The 26,278-nt window shown below is 29.1% G+C and overlaps 1 protein-coding gene across 1 annotated transcript; it reads left to right on the forward strand.

Moving 5' to 3' along the window:
* The first annotated feature begins 863 nt into the window (after positions 1 to 863).
* On the forward strand, positions 864 to 16,785 carry LOC103573072 (fez family zinc finger protein erm). Its single transcript, XM_053743106.1, has 6 exons — positions 864 to 1,346; positions 3,017 to 3,325; positions 3,451 to 3,666; positions 5,271 to 5,479; positions 9,366 to 9,516; positions 16,277 to 16,785. Exons 1-6 carry the CDS (start codon positions 1,340 to 1,342, stop codon positions 16,567 to 16,569), a joined length of 1,185 nt encoding a protein of 394 aa, XP_053599081.1. The 5' UTR covers positions 864 to 1,339; the 3' UTR covers positions 16,570 to 16,785.
* Positions 16,786 to 26,278: the final 9,493 nt, after the last annotated feature.

The following is a 26,278-nucleotide window of genomic DNA, read 5'->3' on the forward strand; positions in this document are numbered from 1 at the left end:
AATATATAATTTACGTGATCGGGTAATTAGACCTTCCGAAATTTTAAATTATTCATGTCAGTCTAAAAAAATCACTATAAATTTCTATATTGATCTAATACTAAGAAAATTAGAAGCTTACTGAATCTACTACTGCTATATTTAAATTTTTGTAGGTCTACGTTTTCAAACAGTTCACATATAATAAACCATATTAGAGTTAGATGATTCTCAGAAAACTTTAGGAAATAACGAAAATACTTTATCCATGATTTATGCCTACATTTTTATAAACACATTATATATAACATTATATACACGGAGAAATTATTTTTGTTTAAAATGCTATAGTGTCATAGTAAAGCCGGACCATGCTGGTCACTTGACGGACATTGAATGGAACAAATGCATAAATTACCATAACCATAGTAAAATTTACAATGGTTACAGTAATTTTTGATATAATTGTTGTCAATTTTACTATGGCCATAGTAAAGTTGGCAAGTGCTTAATTCAATTTCTGTCGCTACCAATATAGTCCGGCTTTACTATGACCCCATAGCATTTCAAAGGCGAATAATTTCTCTGTGTGTAAACAGAACTTTGGTAAGAATCAATCCCCAAAATTAAGAAAGACATATATATTGTATAAAAGGTTAAAAAATTTTTCAAGATTTCTACAAATCATAACGATATTATTCAGTAGATTTCCCCTACTCAAATGATCACTACTACTCACATCGCTATAAGAGGCGTGGTTATAAAATAACTGCGCGCGCATCCACACTGGCACAGGTGAACTCTGATGAGGGATGAGAACCTCACCAGGTAAACCAGCCACGAGGGCTCTGAGGTACTAGGGTCAGTCAAGGTCTTGCTACACATCGGGACACTCATATATTTTTTCCATTCTTCGATTGGAATTGCGTGTTTTGGTAGACATAAAACTATTATTAAAAAATTCAAGAATTTAGTCAAGATTTATTAATCAAAATACTTTAAATTTTTGATAAATGTAAAAATCATCATTTTAATTGTACATCGGTTATAATTTAAGAGAACTGAGTAGATAAATTTATTTTAACAAATTTTATAGCATGTACGTGAAACTTTAGTTACTTGACACTATATTCGATTCTCAATTTTTAATAATACTTGAATTATTTCCATTATAAAAGTTGATATTTGTTATTAAATTGAGCCGGTAATTGCTTATAATTAGTTGGTTCATTTTATGAGTGAAGTGTTCGAAACAAATTTGAATTTTGAGTGCGTGAATTTGGAAATAACTTCAAAAATTACTCGATGAAGGAAGAAAAGGATTATTGAATGTTATCAAATTTCAACGTACATTAACACAATGTGTGGTAAGTAAAATAATTTATTTTTTCATTAAAGCAATTATAATAAAAACATTTTGTTTGTAAATTAACGATGTATTATCCTTTAGAGTAAATAATTTTTTGGTCCTTCAATTTAAAAATGAAAATATTAGTTTTTTCAATCAAGGTGTCATATTAATTTTTTTTCTCTCCCAACTCAATTTATTTACAGAACAACTTTTTGAATTATTTGCACAATTTTTAATAAATTTTAATATTTAATTTTTACATTGTTTATTATAGAATAAAATATACAGATGTTTATAATAAAATTGATTATCAAGTCGTATTTTTATTAGGTGAGAGTTTGACTATCATTCAATTGATCAATTAATTTGAGTTACATAATTCTATTTTTAATACTAAAATATCATGATGTACAAATTTGAGTATTAGAGAAACCATTTGCGGGTAAGAATTAAAAGTATAAAAATATTTGTATTTATAATAAATGAACCAATATGATGACTTGTAAAGAATCAATTTTCACAGACGATATTAAAATTAATCTACAAAAAAAACATTAACACTAAGTCAAGACATACTCATAGATGTGAATGTCAATTTATGTTTTTATATTTTATAGTTTAACTTCTCTATATTGAAACTAGATAAAATTTGATAAGATTGAAATTATCAATTTTCAGCTCTGATCTATTGTCTAGTATATAGTACAACGATTTTTTGATGTTGTTTTCATATCGTCGTATTATTAAATCGAACATTGACTCTTAAATTTTTTAAGCCACATTTTACAATATACATAACACCTGGAAAAATATCCGTAATTCGTTAAATAATGAATAGTAAATTTGAGAAATAATAAGTTTGACTAAAGAGATAAGAATATATATATATATATATATATATATATATATATATATATATATATATATATATATATATATATATAATACTAATCATCAACATATTTTAGTACATTGAAATGAATGTCCAGTAAAAACGATATTTATTCAATTTTAAATGAATTACATCAACCTTTACCTTATTAACATAATTTGATGAACTACATGAATTGATATTATTTTAAACGAAATGAGAGTCTCTTTTTTCATTAACTGATGAATATAAATTATTACTCGATAAGTCAGATTTTATATTTTCAAAGAGTATTATAAACTAATCTATTAAGTCTCATTTTTATAGAAAAAAAGGGTATCGGTTATAAGTATGTATTTTTAAAATAACTCTTGTAAAGTGAAGATGAAAATGAAGAAAACGTGCAAGTACAATAATATATTTCATAAAAGTTTCTTAAATTTTATAAGTGATATCCTCACCTGCCGCGAACTGTATTCATCGTCTTAAAAATGTAATTGATACGAATTTTAAAGCAGCTTTATAGTATAAAGACAAACGTTCTATATATACAAATTGTGATACAATATTAATCAATCGTTATTTGTCTAAAAAGTTATATCTAAAATTGCTACGATAATAAATGATTCAATATTATAAATATTTAGATATCTAGTACTTACAAAACGTTATTATCAGTTACTATGTTTGTATTTTGAACTCTACCCTATAATATCTATAGCAACTCCAACATTATTTGCATTATTAAAATCTCAAACTTTTTATCTACACATATTTGATAATGCAATAAATAATAGTGTAAGTCTATTGTTCAGAAACAGTGCCGAGAACATGGATGATGAAACCAGAGATTCATTGTGACAATATGAGAGTTCCTACTGGTTCCCTATCACCTCCTGCTACCCTGTCTCCTCCAGGCAGTCCAAATGTCTTGTCAGCATCGCCCTGGAGTCCAGGTGGTCTTACCAGTGGCAGCAACAGTTCCTGCAACGGCATCTCTTATCCATCGGCGGTTAGTCAGCTTGCACCTGACCAGCGACTTAGTGCCTTTACCCTTGCATCCGGTTATAATTCTGATCCTAGGCTGCAAAAGTTAACACATGTACCCGGATTAACATCCCGTGGTAAGTGTAACAGTTTTTTTTTCAGTCAAATTTTTTTTTTTCTTACTTAGATTTCTACTTTCATGAAAGAGTATTTTTTTTTTCTCCAAATTTACCACAAGAACCATCATGTGTTAAAGTTACAGATATGCGTTGTGGTTTAATGTATGGTGGGTACAGTACAGCTTGGTGGACCCATCATGCGGTAGGCCTTCTGCTACCGCATTCCTTTTTGCCGTCCGAAATTCCAACACAACAGACAACACCTGTAACCGAACGCTCTTCAATGCAGCAAGAACGAACTAGTCCTGACCGAGCGAGTCCACCTAAACAATGTTTACCTGAAAAAGCACATTTTATTGGTAAGTTATTTTTGTTATGAATTTAAGTATAAAAAGTTGTACAGATTATTATCTCTTATTTGTGGTAAAAATGTTGTATACGTTACTTATAACTAAAAGTAGGCCAGGAAATTGGCGGTAATTGTCACTTTAGAGGACACAAGAACCGAAGCACGAATCGGTAGTGAGAAATGAAGAAAAACCGGTCGCAAATGGGAAGGGTATGACGCATTATCGGTGGCCCGTTACTGTTATCATTTTGCTGCGTGACAACCTATGTTTCGGACCAATTATGAATCCCACGGTATTGTTCACGAATATATGTATATACCATAAGTCTTCGGTATATTTTACGTAAAAAAATAGATTTAAGAAGTCTGGCTAAAATTTATTAAATTTATAAACGCATTACAATGATCACATTTGTATGTTCCGCACAAACAATGCCTACAATTTTTTGTTATATTTTATGTTCAGTTTTTTTTTTTTTTTTTTTTCTAATTATCTAATTCGACCCATAGAAGATTAATATAGTTTTTTCAGAAAATAATTTGAATTCATAAAATGTCCGAACGATAAAATGCATAGGGTTTCTTTGAAAATTATTCACATGTACAAAAGGGTATTTAATGAGGATGACAATCAAATTTGACTTTCTAGATTGAGTAAAGTCGGTTTGAAATTGAAAAAAAAAAGGCAAACAAAATTTTTTTTTATCTTGATATTAAGAGAAATTGTAGACTTTCATTTATTACAGTATATTTATATGAAATTTCACAAAGCAGTTGAAAAAATTCTTCATTTAGCCGTAACAAAATATCGGATCTTCTATTTTTGAACTGATAATCTTTTCAATGCATGTTATAAATTCAGTCTGTGATTCATTTTCGTGCATTGTACGGAAAAAAAATGGTTTTCAGAAATATGAAACTTTTTTTCCATTATATTATACTAACGTAATTTTGTTGAATATGTAATCTGATGTCAACTCTTGAAGGTAGCTTGAAAAAGAAAACTTTCAGTTTTAAAAGCATTTTTTTATAATTTCAGTATGATAATTTTTCATGTTAAGAATTAATTAGTGTCATGGCTGAATAATATTCAGAGTGAAATTAGCGATAATTGCGTATTTGCGACACCCTGTAAATTATGTTTGCATATAAATTGAAATTTGAAATGCAAAAAAAAAAAAAGTCATCCAATGAGTTCAGAATAGTTTTCAAAACGTCAAAAAAAATTTTTTTAAGAAAGTCTTAAAATTACAAGTTTAATTTTTCACTATTTATTAGAAAAGAAATCAAGTTAATCTGGGTGGTATCTCTTTGAGAGGTAAAATTTTTACATAAATTATAGGATTTTGATAATGCAGCAAAAAACCTCACTGCAAAAGATAGAGTATCTCCCGAACAAATTAATCGATTTAAAGGTTCTTTATACCAATTAGAAGAATTTATCGAGATTGATTACCGATTAAATTTTAACATCGATCGGACGATTACTTTACAAGTTATTTAGTCGCGACTTTTCGTCGTTAAATATATTATTACGGTATTTGGAAGTTTTATTAATTATTCCAGCCAGAAGTGTGACACGTTTTATTGAAGAAAATGAAGAAGAAAACGAAGAAGAAGTGCCATTAAATCTCAGCACAAAACCGAGTGATATATCATCTGGTATAAATCGAAAGTGCGAGATTTGGTCACCCGGAGCAGTTTGTGAACGTGAAGCAAAAGAAACTTCGACACAAAATTCACCATCAACCACGCCATCGATGATAGTACGACCAATTAACCTCTCCCCTCTCACTTCACCTTCGAATGATCGCAGTTTTCAGGTTAGTAAATATCATAATGCATACATAATTTTTCCTCTATTTACTTCGTGTACGGTTTTTAAGGGGGTTCCCCTGTGTGATGGCCTGTTTTTTAAGCGTCTTTTTTTAAGACCAATAAAAAGATTGAACTGTGAGTTTTGTATTATTTATTTATTAATATTTCAAAAGTATGTGAAGAAATTTCAAATAAAAATCTTCATTACAACGTAAGTTGTATCCCTTTGAAGATACCCGCCTCGAAAAAAAGTACGCTTACTTCCTCCATGATTCCGACACATTAGCCTATCTGAATAAAAAAAAAAAGAACTGCGTTTTAATCCGTAAGCCTAAATGCATCGAGTGAACTAGAATCATTTGCAAATATTGAAAATTGGGTCTTTGGCAGTCTTCTGGAAATAAAAATTTCGAGCGAATTCTATGATGTTTTTAACTTCCCCCTAGGGAAATCGATGATTTTCGAAAAATTCAGGAAATTATTATATTCACCCCAATTTTCGAAAATCGACTTTTCATCAGATGTTGACGTTTTGAGGTCCTAGGAAGCTATTTTGACTATTTTTAGAATAATGTCCGTGTGTTCGTCCGCGCGCGCGCGCGCGTGTGTGTGTGTGTGTGTGTGTGTGTGTGTGTGTGTGTGTGTGTGTGTGTGTGTGTGTGTGTGTGTGTGTAAACACTGTAACTTTTTAACGAATTAACCGATTTGGATGGTTTAGGCGACAATTAAAAGAGCTCGTTGGCCATCAACTTTCCTGGGAATTTCAGAACATTTGATCAAGTAGACTCGGAAATATTGGAGAATTACGAAAAAAAAAATTTTTTTTTTTTGTTTTTTTTTTCATTTTTTTATTGATTTCTCAGAAACGGCTAAAACGATCGACTTCAAAATCTTAACGGTGAAACCGTTCTCAAGATATGATGAAGAAAGGTTAAAAAAACACAGTTTTGAAGAAAACGCGTTTAAAGTTTCAGGTACGGTTAAAACGATGAAAATCTTAACTTAATATCAATCTGCGATGCCTGGTCCATAGAGTACTCCTTCCTCTTCTTTTTGGAAGTCTTTCAAAGTGAATTGCTCTACTTTTGTTCAATTCTGGCTTTTTTTTACTCGTCACAATAGGCCCGCCTCCTACCACTCAACTTATCAGCGATCCTACTATCTGCTTCTTTTAACTGTTGTATCTTTTGAACGAATTTGAAATTTAAAAAATCACTTTACCAGCATATTATACACAAGTTAAGGAATCAATTTATGAAAAGGAAAAAAACGATTATTTGAACCCATCACGCGGGGAAACCCCCTTACAAATAGAATATTACTACATAAGAGAGTGTTATATACTCAGTAGCGTTTATCAATATGTGTATACTCAGAAAAATTTTGAGTTGCGGTAACTAAAAGACCTCTACCAAAAACGTTTAGTTGAAGTGCTGAGATAGGCATTTAACATTGCATGTCAACTGTTTAGTTACGGTAACTATTCACAATTATTTGAGTATAGGGTAACCAAATTATTTAGAATATATTAGAATTTTTAAAGAAATGTTCCGTTCATATACGTGATCACATTATTGAAGCCACCTATAATTTAAAGTTTTAAAAATTTGATAAATGTTCAAAAGTTGATATATTTAGCTATCTTTCATATATTTTATTGGCTATAATACTATTTGGTTTAGGGAGTAACTCTGTATACCAATAGAAACTAACTATAATACCATACAAAGTTGAAGACGAATCATACGGCAATGTCTATTGCTGTAATAAATAAATAAAATCCTTAAAAATTTTTAGTCGAAAATTCAGGTGACTGTACTTAGTATTTCCAGTTGATACGAAGCAGATCAATTATTATTTAAAAAATGAAGATTTTAGTTAAGAAAAAAATTTTTATTGAACATTTTAAATAAAAAAATTTTATACTTCAATATAGTACTACCAGCAAACAAAATTATCTTGGTGACTAAATAAAGTCAAACTCATATAGGTACTGCTATAAACATTGACGGCTCCCTTAGATATAATAGATAACCTTATGTATACGCTTTGTCTGGTATCCGACTTGGACTTTCGTGGAAAAAACGTAACATTAAATATATCAGTCGTGGAAATCTAAAATTGCTCACAAATCATTAACGAATATATTTAAGCATAAAGTTTTCTTTTTTTTTTATTATAGCATAAATAAATAGTGTATCCATACTTTCAAAAGCTATTATTTTTTTCAATATCGAGTATCTACGCTAATCGGTTGATAGTTATATATATGCCTAAAGTAATATCTAATCAATTTGGAAAGGTGATATTAAAATGTTTATAACAAAATTAAAAAAAAATATCTTTTACCGTGTAATTTAATAGAGTATTACAAGAGAAAAAAAAATGTCAAGATGTTATCTCTCCTTTTTTCCACACTCCGCCTCTTTAATCGATCCAATAACTGCGATGAACATATTATCGCGATGATTTTTTTCCCCCTTATTCTCATCGTTTTGTCGAAACACTTTATACATCTAAGCATGTCCAATTACAATATCTAGGTGTACAATATATTATGGTGAGTAGTGCTATATATTATTCACGCTTAATATATTATGATGCCAATGAGACCATGAAAAAAAAATAAGAGAATATGTATAATTACTATATTTGACAATTTAGTCTGAGCCAATTATAAAACTTAAATCTACTAACATACTTTTTCCTCAAGTATTGTTAAATTACATAAAATTGTGTTGCTTGAAAATTGTTACAAAATAAATAATATGCTATCTAAAATACATTTTCAACAATTTTTTTTTATAACACTTATATCAAAAACACTTGATGAGATTGCTAGCGTGTATGCAAAAGTAGAAACACCGTTAAGCTTTTATACTTGCTCACTTGGAGTATGCACATCACTTTCATGGGGATCGATAACACACGAACAAAGAGCCACGACATGGCCTTCTTTCCGGCCAATCGCGTAATTGCACCAGGTTTTTGTTGACTTATCCAGTAAAGCAGTTATCTCTAATCAATTATAAACATAAATATTAACAAACACACTAATAAATTTATCCCCAATTTTTTTTTGTTTCTCATTTTTCTTTAATATTAGTGCTAGTAAAAATTAACATGTAAAATAAATCTACCATTCGTTTATCGAACAGTAAATATCCTATGAACTTATACTCATACCGGAAATGGACACTTGGGCATAAACAACTCAATTTAAATATTATGTCGTAGAGTGTCTAGACAACTACGGAAATTCAGAAGACGAGTATTCTTTTGCATATTCTTCACAAAAGTCCGTTGGCGCCTATGGAACAATAAGCGACCAGGCAAGATAAAAAAGCTTTGCATACACAGGTGTGAACAGAGGTCTCTCAACTTGTTTAGAAACCTTTTTCCCTCTTACATGACTGTTTTACGGCAATGTATTGGAAACAATCAACTATTTTTAATGCAATATACTATACTAGAGTTAATTATTTTTGATCAGTTTCATTATTTTACAATATCTAATAAAAAATTTACGGAAAAAAATAATAATTGATGGTCAGGCTATTGTTGTAATATTAACATCATTATATATTTAAAATAAATCAGTATTCTAGTATTAATATCCTAGCCTATCTCGATGGTATAGTCAACTATGATATGAAGACCTATATAGCGATTGTCTAAGAGACTAAATACAGTGTGACACGCCACGTCAATTCAGCGACCATATAATAAATCGCTACACGATTTATTTCTTTGGCATCGATTTGACACTTCTGCTATTTATTATCATTGCGTGACAGAATAACTTGTAATATAGTACAACTAAGCAACTTCTTATTATTGAATATATTATATTTTAGTATAATAAAAAATAATTTCTGTTTATTATTCCAGTGTAAGCAATGTGGAAAAGCTTTCAAACGATCTAGTACATTGAGTACTCACCTCTTAATTCACTCAGATACTAGACCTTATCCTTGTCAATATTGTGGTAAGCGGTTCCATCAGAAGTCCGATATGAAAAAACATACATATATTCATACTGGTGAGTTTTATTTATTTTTCGATGCTTTTATATCCTAATTTTTATTCATAGTAGAAAAGTGTAACATCATTTATAATAAGGTCTGTAGAAATATTTATTTGAGATTTTTTTGAAAAAAAATTTTTTAATCGCTCAATTAACCCGATGGATTGGATGAAAAAAAATACATTCTAAAATCTTGATTTTTGAATGTTAAAAGAGTTTAAAATTGAACGACACCCTAGCCGGCTACCGAGATCCGCGCACAGATCTTAGAGTGATTTTTAGATGTCCTGCAATTGGGGTTTAGCCTTTTTTATAATATTGAATTCTTGTAATTTTTTTAAAAATTCAAATTTTACAATATTTTCATTTCATTACTTTGAGTTGAATAAACAATCAAAAACAGAAATTTCAGAAAAAATTACATAAAATTATTCGAGTTGGCAAAAGTGAGTGAAATTTTTCACTTTCTAAATTTCTACAATGTAATTTACTCAATTATTAAGATTGTATTGTATACTTGTTTTGTATTCCTGAATCCACATAGAGTTACATCAGACACTGAGAGACATTCAATATATGAATAAATAATTTTACAATAGTAGGATCATATCAATGGTAAAATAATACGAATCTTCATCACTAAATTTTCAAACTCTGGACCAAAGAAATTAAAAAACCGATTATTTTTCTCAGTTTTTTCGATTGATTAAGAATAATAGATAAGCTATAAAAAATTTTTAATTCCTTCTTTCTAGCATTTTAACTTTGAAAATGATAAGATCCAAAGCTTGTAACAAAACCGTAGCTATTGGGCAATTATTCATAAATCGAGTCGTAATTTTTAATAATGACATACATTGATATACACTTTTAATCAGTAGCTTTCAACATTCGCATATAGAATACAAATCGAAAACTACACGTAAATATAATAACGGAATACAAGCTTTTAATCTATTTAATGTTGACTATAAGCTTTATTCATGAGTTTAAGCTACAAGTGTTGGTTTTATTTATTGATACTTTTAATGATTGAGGATACAGATGTTGACTATCGTTAGGTACGTGGTATAATTTATCAATTTTTAGGCAATAACATTATCCATGTTGCAAAAATTAGTGACACATGAAAAAAATAGAGTTCACTACAGCAATGAGAAAATCAAATACATTGTTGTGTAGTATATAGTGTAAAGAAAATGTATTCCACCCGTATTCACTGAAAGTTATTAATAAGAAAATGCTTCCAATACCTTATTCTGAGTCGAAATTTTGAAACAACAAAGTGTAATTATAATACTTAGCTATTTTTGGAATTAATTAATTTTCTATTTTTTTATCTTCGCAATCATTTTTAAACTTCATAGTTTGTGAAAAAACTATTAAAGCTATTAACGATAGGATAGAAGTATTGTTTTTGACTACTTTAGGAATAGTTTTGGCCATTTTAGAGATTCGAAATAGAATAATTTGTAAAATACGCAATGACATAATTAATTTTTTAAATGTGTACAAAGATACTTTTATCATACGATTTCAATGGAATATTTTTTAATACTATTTTATTAATTAAAATAAAGTATTAAATGTCAAAATATGGAACAGTGTGTCCACAAATGGTACTTCTACCCTATAAAAAAAATATCAAAAAAATAAAAAACTGCTAAATAATATAAATTCGTTAAAATAACTTAAATGTTGAACAAGAGTTTAAACTTTCAAGGAGGTGAAAGTCATACACCACTATGAAAGAACCCTTCAAAAGTATCGAGTCTCTCCCATTTGGTTAATTAGCTTGAAACATGCACCCTAACTCGCTTGGCTGCCGTCGGGCACGTGTCAGCCAGGCGCGGGACAGGAAACTCACTTAACGCCTGGTAAACCAGCTATTTCACATCATACATCGTTTCCGGGCATGTCTGCCGTACGTTGTCATCAGTTATTTTAACTAAAATATTGATTGTTATATCAATACTAAAATAGTTTCATATTAAAAATTGTGAACAACAGTAAAAATCTTATTGATAGATATATGAATATACATACGTTCATTTTCATTTCATAAAATGAGTAATAACTATAAAAAACTTGGTTTATAAATGGAATAAAAAATACAACAAAGACTATTTATAGAAAAAAAAAACTATAGGAAAATATAGAATAGATATAACTTGAGTATAAACTTAAAAATTGATTCCCTCAAGTCTTGCAACCCTTCATATATGTCGTCAGAAAGTTTTTCCCTATCCGACGGTAACTACTTCATGTAATATTATATATTTATTCAAATATAATAATTGTTTGTTATATCTCTCTAACTTAAATTGCATACATTTTCTGACAAATAGTATAAAGAAAACAAATATATACCTTTTATCAATGTAATTTATTAAAATAAAAGGGTTATATTTTCATTAATTTAAATAGTCAACGACGAATAGATTATAGCCAACATTTTTCAAAACAACATTGACACGTGTAATTTAGATGAAGATTTTTGAACCTATCTCAAGTATGCTTACTCAACTATTTTTTTAAAGAAAATCATATATGTTGAGTTATGATTATACAATTTTGTTATTAAGTAAATCGATCAGCAATGAAAAAGATTGTTCTTTAATATGGATTGAGTAATCCGATTATTATTGATTATTTCTTCCGAAGTTAGTGAAAATTAACATGAATTATATGCTGTTTTAATAACCGGTTTTAATGTTTAAGATAATTTATGTTACTTAATTACCAACTGAAAAATGTAAAAAAAAAAAATGAGCTTGTAGGCTAGCCTCGAAAACAGCTTTCTGCTGTCTTCAAGTACAATAAGCTTGAATTCAACACTACAATTATATTTTTGAGGTCTTCAAGGGTCAGTTTTTCAAACCGAGTTTATTTTTATCCAGGTTAAAATTAATATTACACATATATATAGGGCATTCCACGCCAAATCGGACGGTTTGATAAATTTTTAACTTCCCGCTGAGAAAATTGCAAATTTTCGAAAATTCGGGAAGTTGTTGGTTTCGGTCCGATTTTCGAATACCAAATTTTTATTAGATTTTCACGTTTTGAGGTTCTAGGAAGCTATTCTGACTAATTTCACGATAAACCGATTTTGATCGTTAAGATGTTGTCATTCGTCGCGGCTTGATGATATCTAATAGCCGTAAAAAATTGAGCTTGATCGGTCAAGTGCGTTCGAGGATACTCCAAAAAAAAAATTTTTCAAAAATGTTTTTTCTAGATAACTTTTAATGTGCTCGATGGATTGATTGCAAAATCTAATCAGCTCTAAAATTTTATAAGCCACGTCAAATTCCACCTCCACTATCGAAATCGGTTTATTGGTTCAAGAGAAACCGTGAACGAACGAATTAAAAATAGAATTTTTTTTTTGGTTTTTTTGAAATTTCTCAAAAACGACTAGATAAATCAATTTCAAAATCTGAACCACTTTAGAACTCAATAAAACGCGTCGGTTGGTACCTCAATATTAGTGTGGATATATTTTTGAACTCGAAAATCCTATTGCATGCAATTGTTTTTTTATGAGCTTTTCAAGCGCTAAGAAATCACGTTCTATGCTAAAGTTTGAAAATTTAAGAATAGAAAATCATTAATGAAGAACGGTTCTTAAATTTTAATTCCCGATTATATTTAATAAAATAAACATATTGAGGCAGAAATCACTGTCAGTGATCAAAATCAAGATTGAAATAAGTTTTGACTCATGTCAGAGCAATGATATATAAAATATCCGAGAAAAATATTAAAAAACTGTGTTTTTTCAATTTTTTTGTTGGTAGTATGATTTAAACTTAACAACAAGTTAGATGACATTACATGACGATCAAAAGAGACCATAAAGAGGAAAAGTTTATATGATTTCAGACACATTTTAGTGCATTATATTATGATTTATCCGGAATAAACAACATAAAATGTTAGTTTCATCGATGTACCCGATTTCTCTATTGTACAAATTTATTCCCATATGTTACCATCACGCGCATGTCTATTAATATATTTTTTTTTTATTAATTTTTAATAAGTGTAGGTGCTTACTTAGCTACAGTCTTAGCACCATACTGGCTCTCAAGCTTGGCTCGTTATTATCATTTCGATGCTTAGACAGACTTGAGCCAAGCTTGGATTGCAAACTTCCCTCAGAGTTGATTAATCTTTCGCCAAGCCTCGGCCAAGCTTGGGCTTATCGTTTCTTTCCTATAAGGGATAACGAGTTTCTAATTTTCTCAAAAAAAACCCAAGACTTTTTTTTTATATTATTTTTTTGAGTAACTAGAAGACTATTCGTTTTATGGATTTCAAATTCTAGTCAGAAAGAAATCACAACAATTAATTATATAATATTTTTTAGAACTTGAAATGCTGACATTTTCCAAAAATTCAAGTTCCAAAAATTAAACAGAATCTAATAACTTTTCTTTTCTTAAAAATTTTTTATTTTCATGAATTTTAATTTAAGAAATAATCATTAAATTTAAGATAGATAATTAATGAAGTATGTGATGTCTGAGAATAATATATTGTTTCGCAAAATACTACACTCAGATTTTTGTAATGAATTTCTGTTCAACTCAAAAAAGAAACGGCAAAGGTTTTCTTTCTTCAGTGTATTTTCAAATAAATTTCAATTTAAATCAAGTAAATTTTTATATACTTATATTAGATTACACTTATCGGTTCTCATAAATGTTTCATTAACATTTCGAATACCCATTTGCAGTCCATCTTATGTAACAAACCAGTTATACATCCATGGTTAAGTTGACGTTGAATGATTGAAAACACCGTTTGTTATTCATTAGAGCGATTCATAATCATGACGTCAGCAATTACACTAATTGTATTTTTTTTACGCCCTACGCGATAAATGAGCTTCAACGTCTATAATGTTACGAACTAAAAAAATATGTAAAAATATACGTGTATTATTCAAAATACATATCTGGTGGCTAACATATTATATGAGGCGTTAATTTACAGATTTTTATACCATTTACATTTCATTAAATATTAATTAATTAAACTCGACTATTTGCTACTTTTTTTTTAACCTACGTATTATTACATTAATTATACAAACCAAAACTCGGGTTTTATCTTACTCAAATATTTGCACAATAAATTATTTTTATGCTCAAGAAGATTACAATTATTTACTGGAATTTCGTCTGCAAAGAATAATCAATTTCCAAAAGCTATATCATTATGATCGATATTCAAAAATAAAGCTAAGTAAAATATAATCGTAATAATAAATAAAAATATTATTTCAAAAATATTAAAATTAATTGGTCATATCTCTAAAATATTATGTATGGCTTATCATCAGCAGTATGTTTATTTAACATACGATAATGTAAAAATAAAGTAAATCGCAAGTTAATTGCTGTGATTATATATTTACATATATTAGGATTATATATATTTATTGAACTATGTGTAAAAAAATGTATGCTTTTATTATCAAGACAATTTTCTGAAAAGCAACTGCTGTATTCTACGTACAAATGTTATTTTTAATAATAAACAGTTTAGTAAAAACAAAAAAAATATACTTTATTGCAATAACTTTTGGAATTTTTTATTTTTATCAAATACGTACACGAACATACATGGTCATAAATGAGACTAATAAAAATAAATAAATTAAGACTTTGAATTTTATTCAATCAAAGGAATGGATATAATATTAAAAAATGTTTATAATTGACATTTAATAGTAAATTAGTCAAAAATGATTGAAAAATGTTGCAAGAGTCTAAACGATTCGAAGAATTGATAACAGTCCATATGTCTACAAGTTATTTGATAACAAAAGAAAAAACTGAACTGTTTGCTCTATATATCATACGGGAAGATATTCACATTTTACTTATTGTATATCATGCAAAAAAAGTATTAACGCCTTCGTTTAATCTCATTATTTCTTATTTCGTATACATGACATGAACAATTCATGACTTGTTAGTGTACTCAGGTGTTATCAACTAACCTTGGACAATTATTTTTCATCACCATCTTATAGTTCACTCTTTTTCAAAAAACAAAGCTTAACAAAGATAATTTTCTACGAAAAATTGACCCTTATATTCAGTGATATATAGTCTACAATATTCAGAAATTGGTTTAATAATTTTTACTGTCTTGAGTTTATACTCCATAATTTATTTCGTATTAAATGTTTTTATTCAATTTTTTAAGGGATAACGAAAAAAACCAAAACTATGAAACATCCCATTAAATTAAGTACAATTTAATTAGATCGAGTATATATCTTGAATATTTAATAAATATATAGATTTGGCGGAAATGAATAGTTAGTTAATTTAACGAAATGTTTATAAGTAAGTGTATTTACTTGAATCTGGAATTTTTTTCTTAGTATAGTATTTAGCTTCTTTAGCTAAAGAATCCTAATGAAATTGGTTCTCTAAAAATGCGATCTTTGAAAAATGTGTATTTTTAAGACAGAAAGACTTTTTTAGGATAAAAAAAAATGAGTTGAAGCGCGTTATCTATTCATTAATTGTAGTAAAAATATTAACTCAAGTTTACAAAATATGAACAAGTTACCAAGTATAATTTCTGTTTTATTATTGTAATTATTTGGTTGTACAAATTTGAAATGATTTTTTTTCATACATTTTCTAATTTTTTTTTAATTAATGTTTGTTATTTTCATACTTGTTAATGGATTGTATACTTTATTAGATAATATTAAATTTAAAAAATTTTTTCTTTAATGTTACAGGTGAAAAACCTCATAAGTGCGTTGTATGTAGTAAAGCGTTTTCACAAAGCAGCAACTTAATTACGCACATGCGAAAGCATACAGGATATAAACCTTTTCAGTGTGGCTTATGTGAAAAAGCTTTTCAAAGAAAAGTCGATTTGAGAAGACATCGAGAAGGACAACACCCTGCTGCTCCAGCGTTAGATTATCGTTCTCTTCAAATTCCAAACTTATCAAATCAACGCTCGTATTCACCGGTTCATATTCGGACATCCAATTACCATACTGTTTCTAGTTTGAGTGATAGCTGAAACAAGTATTGCGATCGCAAAGCTAAAAAAATCGGTTGAACCAATGGAAATATCCATGATAATTTGAGAAAAAAATTATATACTTTTAATTTATTTTCTTAACAAAAACGTACTGTAAGTACTGTAAATCCGTCCATTAATTGAAAAAGATAAAAGCTTTATAAATAGTTTAAAAATACAAAGAGCTATATTAAATAAATATACATGTAAAAAAATATATTTATTATTGTATTGAATAGAGATAAGTATTCGGATGAGAAATATTCAGATATATTCTTAGTAACTAATCATGTACAAGTGCCTGGCCGTGCCTTTTTCAGTGATCACTACATACCTGAAATTAATTTATTTTGTAATTATGTATTTTATTCATTGTACATAAGTGACATATGTGAAATTTTCATTTCATGATCTATATTTATATATATATGTATTAGGTTGGTCCGTTTGAAACGACTATTTTTTTTCACTCCTACTTCAAAATATTGTTGTAGACATTGAAAAAAAAAAATTCCCTGCAAGTTTCAGCTCTCAATTTTAATTTTAAGTACTTTACATTTAATTTGGAAGTTTTCCCATTTAAAATACATAGGAAACTTAGAATTTTTTTTTAATTCTCTTTAGCTCAGCCGCATTTCAAGTTATCGGGTTGTCGTTTGCGGCATTTTATAGGTAATTAAATACTCTTCAAAAGTATCCTTAGTAATTTTACTGAGATTCTAATTTTTTTTCTGTATTGGTTCTCAAAATAATTTTTTTTTAGTAATAATTTGGGTTTTTAGTTGATAGTGACTAAATAACGAAATTTACAGTACACGGAGAGAAAATTATGGTAACAGTTACAATATATTATGGGAATGGTTCCCATACTGCATGGTAACCGGTTTTTTTGAAATGTTGATTATAGGAACGGCACCCATATATATTATGGTAATCATTCCTATAATTATGGGTATAATTCCCATATGGTATCGGAATAGTTCCTATGGAATCATGGTAATCGTTACCATGTAACTATGAAAATGGTTACCATAATATTATGGTAACGATTACCATAATATATGGGAATTATTACCATAATAGTATGGGAATGGTTACCATAATATCATGGTAATAACTTCCATAATATTTAGAAATTATAATAAATTTTTTTTTGCAATAAGCTTTTTTTTTTATACTTAAAATTTCGTAATATACAAAAAAAAACGCTTCTTACAAAAAAAAAATTATTATAATTTCTAAATATTATGGGAATTATTATCATGATATTATGGTAACCATTCCCATACTATTATGGTAACTATTCCCATAATATTATGGTAATCGTTACCATAATATTATGGTAACGGTTACCATAATATCATGGTAATAATTTCCATACATTATGGGAATGATTACCATAATATTATAGGAATAGTTACCATAATATATAGGGCTTATTCCCATACACACTTAGGAACCATTACAATGTGGTTATAGGATCGGTTACTATTTGCTTGTGGGAGCTATTCCTATGAGTATGGTCATCATTACCATGATTCTTTCACATGCGATATGGAAACTGTTACCATAATGGTAGGAATTATTCCCATACTTATGGAAACTTTTCCCAGAAAGTATGGGTCTATATCCCATAATCCCAAGTAATCATTACCATAACGGTATGGGATGATATTTCATAAGCGTACTAAGAACAGTTACCATAATTTTTTCTCCGTGTAAAAATGCAGATGACGATTTTTTAGGAAATTCAAGTTCTTCATTCATGAGCTATAGCGATTTTATTTATTTTTTAAATAAAATATTTGTCAAAAACTTTTCTGAAGTTTATCAAATTTAACCCTTCGTATCTTCATTCATGGGTTAAATTAATAAAAAGTAAATTATTTTCTTATTATAAGTAAAACTAAAAGGCATTTGATCGAATTATTTAAAATACATTTTTAAAAGAATTTTTTTTTCAATGTCTACAACAATATTTTGAAGTAGGAGCATAAAAAAAAAATAGTCGTTCCAAACGGCCCACCCTAATATATATATATATATATATATTTAACGTGGGTAATGGTATTTTTAACTTAATTATAGTATAATAGTGTAAATAAGGTTAAAAAAAATAAATTACATCATGTATCTGAACCCAATATTAGATATAAATTTGTGATATATTATAATGTATCGTTAATTAATTAGTTATGTAAATGTTATATTTTCTAAATCAAATTTAAGGATTAATATGCATTATAATGTAAATTCAATATTATAAAACTATATACGCATTATTGTTCGGAATTTTCGTTTTAACTGAATCATTAACCCACGTTATATAGTCATATATGTCATAGTCCATCAAAGCCAAAGCCGCCTATAATGATGGGAAATTAAATTGTAAAAATACGATTTGATTATTTCATTTCATCAATTGGTTAATATCTAGATTACTTTGGAGTGATATTTTATGACGGTTTTTTTTTATATAATAAAATCGTAATTATATTTAATGTTCGTTTTATGATAGATAAAATAAACCAACGTGAAAGAACTACAATAAAAAGTTTAAAAGCTGAAAAAATAATTAATTTTATTGTTATCTTATGGGTCGATCGATCTTTTGATCTGTTGGAATGACTGACAAAAAGATTTCATAGCGGCTAGAGGACCAAAGATAGTTTAAATTTAAAATCGCCATAACGGCAAATTTCATAGTTTGATATTCAATTGAATACGTTTAATTACAAAATATATGATTATTCTTCCATTTTTATTTATTGTATTGAAATTATATAGCAAAAATTGATAAATACTTGCAACAATGTTCAAATTTTAAAACTGTCGTATGTCTAAGATATTGTTAGAATTGTACTATCAGCATAAGTAAACCCTGGTGAATCCAAGTTACGGTATTCGGAAGAAGTACAGTATTTTTCGGCAAAACATGATATTTTACGGTAAAATAGGCATTTTACTGCATAAGTTCGGTATTCTTACCATAAATTCGCGAAAAGCCTGCAATATTTTACCGTAAAGTAAAGTATTGCACTTTAAAAACTCTAAAAATAAAAAAACATTCGGCGCTTATGATAAAAATGCTGCAAATTACGGTAAATTGTCATATTTACTGTAATTCACAATGAAATCGTATATTACTATAAAAGTACGTGAATTACCGTAAATTCTGGTAAAACCCGGTGAATTATCGTAATTCGGATCCACCAGGGAATCATTGAAATGAATGATCAATCTACTACAATAATGTCACCAATAATTATTGTTTCACAATAAAACATTAAACTTCAAATTGTTCTCATAAATTGTCAAGGGAGGTGAATTAGAAACAAAGTTTTCATATGAATAGTTATAGAAATACTGATTTTTTTTTTATTTTTTGAGAAAATTTCTTTGATAATATATCTTAAAAAACCATTTATATTTCGTGTAAATAAAAGTTATTGAATAAAATTGTTAAAGTACTTGGATTAGATAGAGATTAACAATTCTTGAGAAGATAAAGTATCTAAGAAGAAAAAAAAATTTGTTTCTTTTCAAGCATAGCAATGATCCTTTTAAAATAATAAAAATTATTTCCAATAAATCTTGATATGTCGTTGCTATTTCATAAAAATGTTCTTAACTATATTATAATTATTATTATTATTATTTTTATTTAAATAAGATTGTTATATTAAAATATATTTAATTTTATAAATTTTAAAGCTATTCCACTAATTCACTTCATTATTTGACTACTTTTTGATATGTATATATATATATATATATATATATATATATATATATATATATATATATATATATATATATATATATTGATTATAAAGCTGGCTTTCTGTTTTATCATTTTCACAAAATAAAAATTATTCATAAATTTCAAACGTTAAACTAAGAATAAATAAAAAGTAATTTGATATGAATAATCAAAAAATTGAAATTAATGTGTGTGCATTAGCATTTACAAAAAAAAATATATGTGAATGTTAAAACTATATGTCAAATAATAAAACCAAAAAAAATATTTAGTTTTACAAAGATTAATATTAGATAAATAAATTCCTTTTTTTTCTTAATGAAATTGCTAATTTTATTGCTCCAACTCTATAGTATAATATCGAAATAGTATATTGTGCAATTAGTGTGTTAAGTTGTCTAGTGCCCACAAGAACGGAGTTGGGCTAGCCAAAGGCTGGTCGGAGCCTTGTCCAATGGTCCCTTCCTACCAGGGATACCGGTCCGAGGAAGTGATTCTGACTATTTCCAGATGGCTTTTTCCGTCTGACGATATCTTTGAAACGAATCAACCGATTTGAACGTTCTTCGCGGCAATCAAAAGGGCTTGTCAAGACTTGAAATTGATTAGATTTTGAAGTTGATCGGTCGTGTAGTTTACAATTTATACATTATATATTTGCAACTGTCACCCTTGTGGACCAGCCCTAAGACTCCCCGCTCCCGCTGTTTTCGAGCTCCTTGAACTTCGCGTTCAATATGTGCAATGGTATTTGGAGTTGGTCTGGTTTTATCCATTGCTCATGCCCTGGTCTCTATATACATGTATAGAGATACATGTAAAGTTGCTAATTTTAATATTAAATAAATATTAAACCTAGGCTGAGGCATTGGCCAATGGTCGGCTGCCAAGGCTCGGCTTGACAAAAATTAAACTATCGGGCCCAGCCTCGATTGAGGTTTGAGCCAATGGTCCTTCCTCAAGGCTCAGATTAACATTATGAGACTACTGGGCCAAGCCTCGGCCGATTCTTGGGCCAATGGTCAGTGGCCAAGTCTCGATTTAACAAAAATCGAAATATAGTCACTACCTGAGGCTCGGTTTAATTTAATCAAACCATTGGACTAAGGCTCGGCCTAGACTTGGGCCAATGGTCAGCTGCCAAGACTTAGCTTAACGTAATCAAACCATTAGCCCAAGCCCTGGCCGAGGCTTGGGTCAATGGTCAGCTGCCGAAGCTTGGCAAGTGATAATAGAGCCAAGGCTCGGCCTATAGTCAGCCTTAGAGATTGCTACCTGGGGAACTTCCCTTTTTTTGAAAATTTTCAATTTTCATAGCGGGGAGTTAAAAATATTTACGGTGATCCCTTTCTATAATTCGCCTCGCTATGGTTCTACTTCTTCTCATTTTGAGAGGAATATGTTCCGCTACTCTCACTACATTGTATACAAAATATATTTGTGTACGTTTAGAATGATTGCGCGCGCGATTCTCTGTTTAGTATTCTTAAGAAAAAGTGGAGTCCTTCTCTAAGAAGGGATTCTTAAAATTTTAGCCCCGAGTTGAGAATTATAGAGAGGGAGCACTGTAAACTGAGACAAAAACTACTGACGACATCTAATAGAGTATTCAATATAAAATTTAATTTAGGTGGGAGTGATTAATACTTATTATTAATGCACGGAAAACAAATTATGGAAACGGTTTCCATAATTCTGTAAAATTTTTTCTTATACCATCATGGGAACTACGACCATAAATTATGAGAGCAGTTCCTATAATTATGGGAATGCTACCCATAACATTATAGGAATGGTTCTTATAATTTATAGGAATACTTCCTATAATATTATGGAAATCATTCCCTTAATATATAGGAGTGAACCCTGTATATTATAAGAATCATTCCCATAAATTATAGGAACCATTCCTATAATATTATGGGAATGGTTCCCATACTATCATAAAAATATTAATTTAAAGAAAAGTGTGGAAATCGCTTCTACAATACGCAAAAATATTATTAAATATAAAAAAAAATTCAAACATTGAATTTTTGATAATAAACTTGAATATTTTTCATTTATTCGTGCATGAAAATCCCTGAATAGGAAGGTAATTTCAAGCTCAATTAAGTGTTAATCGAAATTTAGCGTCGAAGAAGCTTCATGCGAATATTTCCATATCATGAAGGAAATTTCTACACTATTTTGCAAAAAAAAATTTTTGTGATATTATAGGAATGGTTCCCATAACATTATGAGAATAGTTTCCATAATATTATAAGAAAAATTAGGAAAATCCAATAGTGCACGACTCATAGGGTGCGTTCCACTAAGCGTTTGCATTATCATGCATACGGGTTTCAGACTTGACGGGCAGGAAATTTTTTTAAACCACTTTGATGTATTTTTCCACTTTTATTCAACTAAATAAATTTTTGAAAAGTATGGAACTAATCTCCATTAAATTATTTTCAAAATAGTATGCAATGTATCTCAATTCCGTGAACCAACAAGAGTATAATAATTGAAATAGTTACCGAAGTGAGGCGAAAAAAATTTTTTCGATCGTAAAGCATACTCTGATGCTTCGCATCATGAGTCGTGCAATAGTTCCTATAATAGTATGGGAAGTATTCCCATACCATAGATGGCGCAGTACAATAATAAAATCCTGATTCGCCATTGCCTTACAGCTAGCTCAAAATAATTGGTTATATTTAGCGTGGTTTTAAATCAAAAGATAACTCACTACAAGTTGATTGCTGGTGATGATCTGTTATATACAGGTGGCGCTGTATAGAAATGAAACGCTGACTCCTCATTTCTTCTCAGCTTGCTCAAAATAATTATTTGTATATAGCGCAGTTTTCAACATAAAAGATGACTTACTGTAAACTCATAGATAGTCACTATTTATTATTTACGGATGGTGCTATATAAAAAGAATTCACTAACTTATTATTGGTTCTTAAGCAGATAATTTTTTTTTGTTCAATATAACCAATTTATAATTAGCTTAATAAGCGTCAACTCAATAAAAAACAATAACTCAACCTAACCTCAAATATGCATAGACGGCGCTACATAAAACTATAAACGTAACTCACCAGTATCTGTTAAATAGCCAGTAATTATCAGTTATAGACGGCTTTACATAAAAATATAAATGTAACTCACCAGTATCTAATGGATTCCCAGTAAATATCAATTACAGATGGAGGGTGTGGCTCAATAAGTTTTAGATTAAATTGAACGGAATATAGTATAGGGCCGGATAGCTCAACTGGTAGAGCATTCGCCGCGATACCGACATGGTCTGGATTCGAATCCCAGTTCGGGCTATCTATATTTTTCTTAATTTATCTATGAATTGTCTTATTTAGGTTAATTGTAAGTTTAGGTTTCACTATATTTTGAAAAAATTGGATGGAGCTGCTTAAAAAATGAATTTCACCAGTATCTTGTAGTTGTCTAGTCACTATAAGTTACAAACAGCACTATATAAAACATACATATATGGATAACACGCGAGACTCATCCCATGGATCCAGGTTCAACTTCCGTCACCGCCCAACTGATCATCACGGTTAATTCGATGATAAGCTCATAAAAAAATAAATCTAAATATAAATAGCAAACTGAAAAACGGGCAAGTAAAGGCAGTGTAAAAACAAAAAACATTTTTTTTTTTTTTTTCAAAATTAACGAGTTATCATGAACTCATATTTTTTAGCTAGCCACTGGAAACTTTTCATATCTTGTCATTAGCTCATATTTTTTAATCATCAATAAACTATTTATAACTGCACAATCACTACCTCATTGTTTTATAACAGCTATTGGATATAAGTTCGAATCTATCCACTGGCTTGTTCTGATCAGTCAACCTTTGGTTAAGATGGCGTTACATAGTGAGGTTATGGCTGGCTAACTCTATTAGGCAGTGATTAAGTATGGCAAAGCTGTTAGCTACAGGCTGGCCAACTAAGTTTCAATTCTATTCGAAATGAAAACATAGTATGAGCGTATCAGGGGTGCGGCAAGTGATTACTGCACGCAAATCATCGCATACAACACATGAAAGTCAATGTAGCAGTTGATGATATATTTATGGATGGTATATGGTTCTTCGTTTTAGCTATTTCTACAATTAGACTGCATACCCCGAGTTGTGGCTAGAATTGGCACTTTACCAAACGCCATTGTGATTGGCGAGTCAGATCGATGTAATGTCAGAGCTATTAAATATTAATATATCATTCGAGATTGATTAGAAAGCCTATTCCTCTTCTATACGAGGAGAATATTTGATATAAAGCTCGGACCTGAGTCTTTAGGAGCTTCTAAAATGTCTTGGCTGTTTATCAACTCGATCTGCTCTGTCATTTGAGGAGATTCCCTAGATGAGTCAACCTGGGGTAATTTTTATTCTTATTCTCTGGGCTTTGTATAAATTATTCTCGGATATATAATCTTAAATGCACTCTTATATTTTTATTCAAATTCAGCTATAAAAAACATTAAATATGTTGAATACAAAAAATTATATCAGTCTTTAATGTCCTTTATTTTTGTAATGAAAGATATCACTGTTTATATAACTTATTCATTTAAATCATAGACATTACGAAATTTACTGGAAAAAGATGCAAACGCTCGAGCTATTGTTACTTATTACGACAAAAACAATGTTTTGATTAAAAAAACTTCGGAATCGTTTAGCACGGTTTATTATCGGTCTAGAAAAAAAAAATATATACAACGTCTGAAAAGTGAGGAACTTCTGTCTACCCTATTTAGAAAATCTCATAGAATCCAATAGATTCTTATACATTCCTATAGAAATTTTATAAGAATGAATGATTTCTATGAGAAGTGCTATAGTTAAGTATAAGGCCTTATACATACAGCTATAAGAATCTATCGGATTTTTTAAGCAGGGTACATTCACGTAATATTTCACATTTATTTTTACTGTTACACGGAAAAAAATAGGTGCTGCAACAGGACAAAATCCTGTGGGAGCAACAAGATTTTTCCTGTGGAATAAATAAGATAAGGAACAAGTTTTATGTACTAATTTTTTTGTCCATATACTGAAATTTCAAAATTTGAAAAAAAAAAATTAATTTCGAAAAAAAATTTTAATTTTTTTCCTAACTTCGAATTTTTTCAAATTTTGAAATTTCATTATATGGACAAAAAAAATTAGTACATGAAACTGGTTCCTTATCCTATTTATTCCACAGGAAAAATCCTGTGAGAGGAACAGGATTTTGTCCTGTTGCTCCCACAGGACTGCGTCCTGTTGCAGCGTCTATTTTTCTTTTCCGCACATACACAATATCATGACAATAAATTATCACCCTTGTTTTCTTTCTTTTAGTATTACAACTGAGCAATTAATTTTTTATTCAAACGAGATTCACTACACATTTCCTCGTGAACACCCTCATACATATTATTCACCTTACCGATGCGAGAATGATGTTGTAATCCCTACGTTGGGAAAATTATAGTGGCACTACGACTATGCTAAAAAAGTACTTTTTGAAGATGGAATTTTAAGTAATCGTGGAAAGAAATCAAAGGTAGTTGAAAAAAATATAGAGGTATCAGGTGAGACATAATGAGAAGTTGTAATTATGATTGGGTCTTTTTTCATTCGATAATAACTATTAAAATAAATTTATATTTCATTCATGACTAAGACTTATGCATAAAATTTTTAATAATTAGCTTCGTGTGCTGAAAAAATAGAAGCTTTGAGGTCAACAGTAACACTGAGAGCTCAGGTAGTCCAATTGTGGAATGAAACATTTAACGTTCGTCGAAATGAATTAATTGAAAGTAAAATAACCGTTCAAGCTTGTCTAGACAAATTTTTATGTTTGTGTATGAGAGACGCTTTAATTTTGGTACAAAGAATTAATAAAATTAATAAAAGCATCTGTTTCATTT

The sequence above is a fragment of the Microplitis demolitor genome, chromosome 2 (genome assembly GCF_026212275.2).
Source record: "Microplitis demolitor isolate Queensland-Clemson2020A chromosome 2, iyMicDemo2.1a, whole genome shotgun sequence".
Lineage (NCBI taxonomy): Eukaryota > Metazoa > Arthropoda > Insecta > Hymenoptera > Braconidae > Microplitis > Microplitis demolitor.